We start from the raw sequence: 9,371 nt of genomic DNA on the forward strand, positions 1-9,371 counted from the left end.
TGATGAAGGTTTGTCATCTTTTCCATCTTAAATGCCTGCTTTAGAAAGCTTAAGCTTTTGTTAACAATGAAATATTGCTGCTGGAGGAGAGTTACTGTCTGAGTCACTTTCATCAAAAGTTTCTTCAGTTTCTCTTCCAGTTTTAAGTTGGTGGGAAGATTGTTCTTTTGTGGGTTTTGCCTTTTTTTTTCACCATACTGCAGCAATGGATAGGTCTTTTTACTTAGGAAAGTCATGGAGCCTATCAGAGGCTGTTGAGGGAGAAGAGTTAAGGGCATACATGGAGATAATTGTCAGGAATCTCGTTCTTATCCTGCACAGCCATGGAATCTTACTATCCCCAAGACATATTACTGATTTTGGATAGCAAGGCTGTTCTCTGGTATTTTTATCCAAGACCTGTGAAGTACTCTGCCGTTTGTATGACTTGGCCCTGTCACTTCACCTCAGCAGAAAACCATTTCACCATTGATGAGGTATGGTGTGATTGCCAAAACCTGCTCTTGTACTTGTGGGACTTCTTCCGTTGTCCGAGCTTGCACGTGGGAGAGAAGAACAGGAAAGAACAAGCAGTATGGTAGAGTCGTGCGTTGGAAGGAGGCTGAGGGCAACCAGCTGTTCATCAGTTAAACACACTTTTTCTAGTTTTTCAGCAGGAAAAAAAAGCAGGAGGGCGTTCACTACTTACGTTTTACTGATATCTGGAGTTCTGTTATTCTGAGGGGAAGGAGAAGGTGCTAGTCTTAGGTTGTTGAGGCTTTTTGTGCATTTTTATTGGGTTGGACAGATTGCTTATGTTTTGCTGTGGTATGACACTTTAATAGTGATTTCTTTTTAGCGTCCATTGCAAATCATATGAACACTAAAGCTGATATCAGTAATGACATAGGGCACAGTATCTTATATAAAATACCACCTCACAGAAGAACTCAAAGGTTTGCATTAGTAACCATTTGTTTTCCAGATACAATGCAAACTTATGACCTTTACGGTGTAAACTGTAAACTGTTTGGAACCTGGTGGCCTGATAAAGAAGCAGATGCTCCTGCTGCCTTTCTGTGCAGTGTGGCCCCAGTTAATTGTTCCTGCAAGCTTGGGCAGAAATGGCTTCAACTGGTCTACAGCTATAGTGTATCAAGACAAGAGGCAACTGTAGTATAAAGAAAAATACCATTGTTTGGACATGGAGGTTAATTTATGTTGGCTAATACTTAAAATGAAAAGTGAGAAAGCCAGATCGGGAGAAGGGGAAGTTAAAGGATTCTTCACATATGGTTCCTTGGAAAATGCGAGATTCTGAGAAGATTAAACAGAGCTGTTGTCTGAGGCATATTTGAGTAACACTTCAAATAGTCAAGAGGTGACACATTTCAGTAAAGGCAGTGACTCACTAAAATTCACGGTGGTTTTGGTCTTGTTTTAGTGGATTGTAACATATGAACTAAAATAAATGTTTACATAACTATTATTTAACAGGAGAACGAAGGAAGACAACTATTTGCTTCCAACTCTTAGCATTGTTTTATAGATTAGAAGTACCAATGGTTTCTTGTGAATTATTTTATGCAGTTCAATATATTATGAATTATTGTTTTCCTAGGAAATTAGAAAACGCAAAGGTTCAACAGAAATTTAGGTTTCTTTCGAAGTGCTGTACGCATAGAATAAAAAATGTAGAAAGTCCATGCAGGGGACAGTTTACACTGTAGATGCATAAGGGGTCCTGGGGCACTGATGGTGTAAGCAACTGTTTTAATATAACCTAGGGAGTTTGTTTTAAAGCTAGTAGTGATTATGCTGTGTTAGTGATAGCCTGAGGACATAGCAGGGTAAAGTCTGTAGGAAGAGGGAATATTTTTTAATTAGACTGACTGGCGTAATGGGAAGAGCTTTGGGGCCTGTGGGCTCTTTGCCGTTTCTGAAGTAGAAGCAACAGACTGAAAAGCAGCTGGAAAGCACTTGTCCCCAACTTGTTGGTTGTGTCTGTGTCAGTCAGACCACCAAAGGGAAGTTAGTGGTACCTAAGAGGCAGAGAGGTGGCAAGGTGTTGTTTTCTTGGGGAGAGACAGAGAGGTGACTTGTAGCCTGTGCCACTTGGAGAGGTTTGTTCAAAGGGAGGGAGATTGTAGTAGAAAATTGATGTCTTACTAAGACTGATTCTTTGATATCTGGTGGAATTAGGGATTTTGGTTTCTAGGCTGCCCCTAGATGTTATGCCCCTTGAGGACCTTCAGGTCTCTTGATGGCCAGGACTGCAAGGTCGGACACCAGGGATAGAGCAGTGATTTTGTAAGAAATGCTCCCAGTTTGTTTTGAAGGTGAAATTGAAACTCAGCTGAAATTGCCTGAGTTTTTGCCCATTTATATGACTATTCTTTCTCCCAGGTGAAGATTAGGAACAGTTCAAATGTCAGTCCTAGCCAACCATAAGAAACTAATACTGTGCAGCTCAAGAAAGCAGAGTATTTTGCTCAGTTAGTGTAAAGAAAGCTTGACATTTTGGTAAAAAAGTTCAGCCAGCCCTAAATAAAGAACAGGATTCCTCTTTGTAATACCATACTATTGTAAAATAAAAATAGAAAAGCTTCATCAACTTTCTTTTGAACTCTGTAAGCTACTGTAAGGTCTGTTCTGCTAAAATTTCTAATAATCCAAACCAGTGCTTGTGCAGAGACTCATTGAGTTCATATTGGGGTAGAATTAATACATAGTTTTAAAGTAAATTTTCCCAGTGTAGTTTATATAAAATCGTAATAAACAGTTAACGGTGCCTAATCTTTTCAGTTTTGAAATGGTAAGAAACAGCTCAGAACTGGGTGGAAAAAATAATTTCATCAATTATGATCAAATCACCTGCATGCACTTCGTGTCTCATGCCTGTCATTTCTTGCCCTTCTTTTATGACCCTCATTTAGGATATAAGGAAGAAGAATTCAGCTGGCCCTCATATCTGAAGGCATGCAAAGCTCAAGCTGCACCCAAATCACTGTTTGAAAACCAGAATGCAGTAAGTATTCGTTTGTTACAAATGGAGTAGAAAGTTGCTAGTATGCTCATGTGTGTGGTAGAGACTCACAGCATGTTTCAGTGATGACAGACTCGAGACCTGAAATTTAAGATAAAAATGTTTACAACAAATTGAATAACAATCTCCGCTTCAGTTCACCTCTGTAATTCTGATCCATTAAGTTTTTACTAACCTGTTTAAACATCTGATCTGGCATATTCAGAAATGGTGTATTAAATGAAATTTAAGACTTGTTATTAGTACTGTGTCTTGCATCATAATGTTTTGGAACAGGCACGGTCTTTTAGAGAGAATGTCTAAGACAGAGTTAAAACCAACACATTTAATTTTAGTAGCATGTTTAGGGCTTTTTTATTTCATAAACCACGAGTCTCTGTATTTGAGCATCTCTCATGTCAACTAATTAGGCTGCTGCCACTCTGTTGGGGCAGCTAATTGGGAAACTTAGAAATGACATGAATATATTGATTGTGGACACTGGGGAGATTTCTGGATTTATAGTGTTTATCTTCAATTAAATGTCTTTCTCTATGTAGACAGTGATTCCGTCGGGATTTCGTGTGGGGATGAAGCTGGAAGCTGTAGACAAGAAGAACCCGACTTTCATTTGTGTTGCTACGGTAACAGACATGGTGGACAATCGTTTTCTGGTTCATTTTGACAACTGGGATGAGAGTTATGACTACTGGTATGATGGTTTTGTTTTGTATCCTAGTGAGATGTATCAGAAATGTGGTAACTTTAAGCACTGTTTTCTGTGATAGTTTCCAGACTGTCGATACAGTTACTGTACCAACTTTTGCTAGACTTACAATCATGGCCACCAAAGCGTGTCTCAGTGGCATACTGGAGGAATCCAGTTTCCTGTGTCAGCTTGTACGTAAAAAATGTCCAGAGATTGTGCTAGATGAGCGTTCACATGTGCTGCTACACCTGGAGTTGTGGACTGATTTCTCATTTCAGTTACATAGTGTGTCTGAGGTTGATATCTTTGTGAAGAATATGCACCATGATAGTGTGACTGATTGTACTTGCAGTTAGGTTTACATATAGTTGTAAACTAAAAGGCTGCCTTTTTTTACAAGGTTCTTGATCCACTTACGTTGTTCAAACTGAACCTTAGCCATCTTCTGTAAGGCATCAGGATTGTGGCACAGAGGAATGTGTTCTACGTTCCTCTGAACATTGGGATCCTGCTATCCTAACCTGTGTTGCAGATGACCTTTCTGCATGTTGTATGATAGAGGGGCTTTGGGTATCTATATAGAAAAGTCAGTGGATGGAGCAGGATATACTGTAAGCATAAGGATACTGAAGGAAATTCAGGCTTTCACTGTCACAGTGCAGGTTTGTATTTGTGCTTGCATCTTCTTTTGGCAGATCATTTAGAGCAAAGTAATATACCTTACATTGTTTGAAGACTAAGTTATTGCAGAACAGGTAGAGCATTGTAAGTCTACGTCTTGGGGTCAGCAGTGGCAAATTAAAGAAAATTTTCTTCATCTGTATTTGATGGCTGCTTAGGCACTGCGTCAGTGAGAATGATATGAAACTATCATGTAACTTCAAAACTTTGTGAGTCCATCTCCTGAAATAACAATTGTACATGACAAATAAGCTGTAGGAGAAATAAATTATTGAAGCGGTGGTCAACAGGCATTTCAGTGAAGTCAGGAACTGAATATCAAGATAATAAGTCATACGAGTCAAAGACCAGAAAGATTAGTGATTATTTCCATGAAGAAGTAAACATTTCCTCTACAAAGCAGCAGGAAATTGGGGCTGGGAAAAGGTATTCTGAATTCCCTGATATTTAAATGCTCACTAATAACAGTTAAGCTATTAATTAATAATGAGAACAGCAGTTAGGCAAGGCATTTAGGGCAAATGCAATGCAATATAACCTGTGGTTTGTTCAGAGGTAGCATAGGTATCTCTCTAAAACATTGCACCATCTATAGTAGCCATACACTGAATTTCAGGCTTGTTAATATTCCCACGTCAACAGGAATTTTGTCCACCAGTCTTCTCAAAAGAGGGAAAAGCAGTTTTTGAGTGCATAACCAGGCTTTATGTTTTTGCAGTCATAGTATTCTGAAGTGAGTTTTCTGAATTTCATATGTAGAATGCATGAAATAATACCTTCTTAAACTATGAGGAAAAGTTGAAGTGGAAAATCGATAGGTGTTTGAGAAATCACTGGAGCTGTGTTTATACTGAAGCCAAGCTGAAGATTTGTTCTTTTGATGAAATCGTAAAGTACCTTTCTGGAAGCAGCAAGAAGATGCTGCTGGAAATTCTGTGCATGGAAATTAAGTTCTGAGTGGCATGACCTACCTCTGCATCGCTGTGACTGAGAATGGGAGTGAATAGAGGAGGAAGGGAAGAAAAGAACATCAGATGAAAATAGGAGTGGAATATCTGACCAAAAGAGAGCCTGAAAATGCCTCCTGAATGCATCTCACTTCCATTTTGATTGTAGATGCCAGGTTTGTGGGGGCCTTAAAATACCTTAGGTGCATAAGTTTGCATCTAACAACTGGGGTCTGTAACTAAAAATTGAAAGTTCTGTTGGGATTACCCAGAGCAGAGCCTCACAGTTCCCCTGCACCTGCATGTAAATTTCAATCTCAGAATTATAATGAGGGAGAAATGATGTATTTGGGATTATTTTCAAACAAGTATGGGTTTTTTTCTGTATGCCTTTTGTTATTTAGTTAGTTTGAGTAGATTGAACTTTTTCATTGAGGTTAAAAATTCTTTCCTCTTCTTGGATAACTAGAAGACAGTTGACTGATTTTTACTGGACTTCAGGCAACAGAAATCTATTTCCATCACCTGAGCTTTTTTAGGCTTCAGGCTTTCAGCCTGAAGATACTCTCCCTGACTTTTCGCTGAGGATTAGAAAATACGTTAATGGTTGAAAATAAGTATCCTGGCTTCGTTACTACAGTTCTGTAATGCGTGGTGGCGGTACTTTCAGTGTATTGTAAATCCCATTAAATTGTCCTTTGGCAGTGGCTTTTAGAGGGAAGAAAAGTGAAGAAAATTGACAAATTTAAAACTTTGCTTCAGGAAGGAGAATTTTTACCTATACTACACAAGCCATCAGGCCCTTTCCATCTGTCCCATCTTTTTTGATGAAACAAATAATATCTTTTGAGACCCAAAGACCCAAATTCCCTCTTGAGTGAAATTTCCAAATGTTCTTAACATTGACTGAATCTGGAAATAGCATTTGGGAATCTTTGGGTATGTCTGAACTATGAATTAACTACAGGTCCACGCTGGCTTTCAGTTCTCCATTCTCTTGCATGTGTTCTGCTTACACACAGATTAATGTTTCCTCAGCTTCCTAATTTTTTTGTGATGAAACCCAAACACGGCCAGAGCTTGCACAGGGAGGTGAAGCTCTGCTGCCTTGTTGCTGTTTGCTCACAGGAGAGATGGAGCAATGGCAGCTCTGGACATGCTGCAGCCCAAACTCACTGGGTCAGAGGGCTCCAGCTGCCCTCATCCACGGCTTGGTCTGAACTTCTCCTGCAGAGAAGCCCCATGCTTCACTCACCTGTCTTACATTGAAAAAATGATTCTAAAGCACATCGTGAATACAAATCAACTTTTGATTTTTCTGAAGCATTTTCTGATGTGTGTGAGTTTTGGAACAGACTGGCTTTTGGTGTGAGACTGAAAATGAGGACAGTTCAGCTCTCCCACCACCACCTGCTACTTTGCTAACATCCAAGCCCTTGAAAGTTGTGCTCTGCTTGTTTCGTTTTTGAGATAATTAACTTTGCTCCGCTCTCTCTTTGATAAAAACAATCTTTTTGAAGGGGTTATATTATGCCAAAAAGAAGATAAAACAATCTTAAAGAGGAGTCACAGTGCATGCTTTTAACTATTCAGATGGATAATGGACCAGTATCTGACCCTAAAGCTCTGAAATGTCATGCAAATCACCATGCAGCTGTCTTACCAGACTTTAAATAGAAAATATGGTAATGTGGCTTTTTATACCACTTCGAGATGTGTACCATAACCTCATGGGTCGTGTTTTGGTAAGTCCTGACCTAAAATAATACCAGCTTTACACTTTCCAGTGATGAAGTATTCTCACTTATGCACTAGATGGGGCTGCAGGATGGTTTCTATGTTTTTCTTTCTTTTCTTCTTTTTTTATGCAGTTAGATGACTGACATCTCACAATCAAGAAGTTGTATAAGTAGCATTTTTGAGGGCATATTATTATATATGGGTCTAACATGTATATGAGTGGGTTTTTTATAGAAAACATTTTTATTACAGATTGTATCTACATTTAACAAAGTGAAAATCAAAATATCAAAAGGTTTGTCTTCCCAAAAGGGAAAATCAGAAATCATTTCAAACAGAAAATGAGTATAACACATACAACTTATTTTAAAGAAAATGCCAATGACTCAATAAAAAATCTGTCCAGATCTTCAGGTGGAAACCCAATGGGGAAATATTTTTCTAAAATAATTGAATATTTTTTTTTTTTTAACAGCGAGCATTATCGTCCATCTGTCTTGATCTGAATTTAATGAGCTGTATATATGAAACAGATTTTTGGGAAAAATTAACAGGACAGCTCAAAGTGACCGATCAAAAAATATTAAGTCTTCTTCCATATCTGAGTCTCCTGTTGGGGCATGCTCTCCTGCCCTAAGTTAAGGCTTGTTGAACTGCACGCGTGTTCTTTTCATGTGTAATGATGCACGTTCAGGGGGCTCATGTTGTCAGCTGCCCTCAGCTTTCCTTATTGCAGAAGTTCTTCCTGGCCTTTTACATCACATAGCTCTTCCCTGCTTTGATGTCTTTTCTAAGATGTAGTTAAGCTGGCCATAAGTCAGTGGAGCTGCTGCTTGTTCTGTCCCTTTGTGTGGCTCTCTTACGGTTGTGCTCTGCTGCTTTTGGCTCCGCTTCGGCTTCCTGGGTTAGCTTCAGTTTCCAGTATGGATAATAGATGTATTTTTCTCTCTGTGTGTTCTCACACGACAGAAAGAATGGATCACAAATGGCATGAATTGTGTGGACACCATAATCTTGCTTTATTAATTGAGTGTGCGTGTGTCACCACTGCTTCACTGCTTGGTGGAACGTGGTGGTACTCCACTGCAGTCCAGGGGTAGGTAGGTTTGGAAGTGCAAAATTCTTCAGCTCCTGCTAGTGGTGGTAACTTTTTTTGGCCTAGCAGCCATCCTCACAATTCATGGATCATCATGTTTTATGAAGCGTGTGAGCCGGGTGATCTGCCTTCTGTTTTGGAACAAAGGAGATAAAAAGCTGTGGGACGTGGCAAATTGATTGTGAAAAGTCAGAGTAGCCTTTAGCATTCCAGCTGACAAGTCCTGGGCTTAGTCTGATAGACTGTTGTTTTTCCTCCAAACTAGATAATGTGTCCATGAAATAACACACATTAAGGCATAATAGTTTTCCTTTAAATTGTGTGTGACTTTTACTGCTATCTACTTTTTATTGTTAAATGGAGTGTTAGAAGCTAAAAGGCTGTGTGAAATCAGTAGGTAAAGATGGACTATATGACTTGATTTTGCTGGGACAGGGATGGTATTTTTCCTGAGGCCACCATGGTTACAGAAGTTTCTTACAGAATCACAGAATGGTTAGGGTTGGAAGGGACCTCTGGAGATCATCTAGTCCAACCCCCCTGCCAGAGCAGGGTCACCTACAGCACATTGCACAGGACAGCGTCCAGGCGGGTTTTGAATGTCTCCAGAGTGGGAGACTCCACCACCTCTCTGGGCAGCCTGTTCCAGTGCTCCACTACCCTCAAAGTAAAGAAGTTCCTTCTCATGTTAAGATGGAACTTCCTATGTTCAAGTTTATGCCCATTACCCCTCGTCCTATCACTGGGCACCACTGAAAAAAGACTGCTCCCATCCCCCTGGCATCCTCCCTTTAAGTATTTGTAAGTGTTAATAAGATCCCCCCTCAATCTTCTTTTCTCTAGACTAAAGAGACCCAAGTCCCTAAGCCTTTCTCCATATGAAAGATGTTCCAGTCCCCTAATCATCTTTGTTGCCCTTTGCTGGACCCTCTCGAGCAGTTCCCTGTCCTTCTTGAACTGGGGAGCCCAGAACTGGACACCATACTCCAGATGCGGTCTCACCAGGGCAGAGTAGAGGGGGAGGATGACCTCCCTCGACCTGCTGGCCACACTCTTTTTGATGCACCCCAGGATGCCATTCGCCTTCTTGGCCGCCAGGGCACATTGCTGGCTCATGGTCATCCTGTTGTCCACCAGCACTCCCAGGTCCCTTTCCACAGAGCTGCTCTCCAGCAGGTCAGCCCCCAACCTGTA

At 40.2% G+C, this 9,371-nt stretch overlaps 1 protein-coding gene across 1 annotated transcript in view; it reads left to right on the forward strand.

Moving 5' to 3' along the window:
* The window catches only part of L3MBTL3 (l(3)mbt-like 3 (Drosophila)), a 74,214-nt gene that overhangs the window by 27,428 nt on the left and 37,415 nt on the right, over positions 1-9,371 (forward strand). The window contains exons 9-10 of the mRNA XM_009880158.1: positions 2,916-3,007; positions 3,565-3,716. Of these exons, the coding sequence (XP_009878460.1) occupies positions 2,916-3,007; positions 3,565-3,716 (244 nt within the window). The remainder of the gene's footprint in view (positions 1-2,915; positions 3,008-3,564; positions 3,717-9,371) is intronic.

The sequence above is a fragment of the Charadrius vociferus genome, unplaced genomic scaffold, assembly GCF_000708025.1.
Source record: "Charadrius vociferus isolate BGI_N301 unplaced genomic scaffold, ASM70802v2 scaffold82, whole genome shotgun sequence".
NCBI classification, from domain to species: domain Eukaryota; kingdom Metazoa; phylum Chordata; class Aves; order Charadriiformes; family Charadriidae; genus Charadrius; species Charadrius vociferus.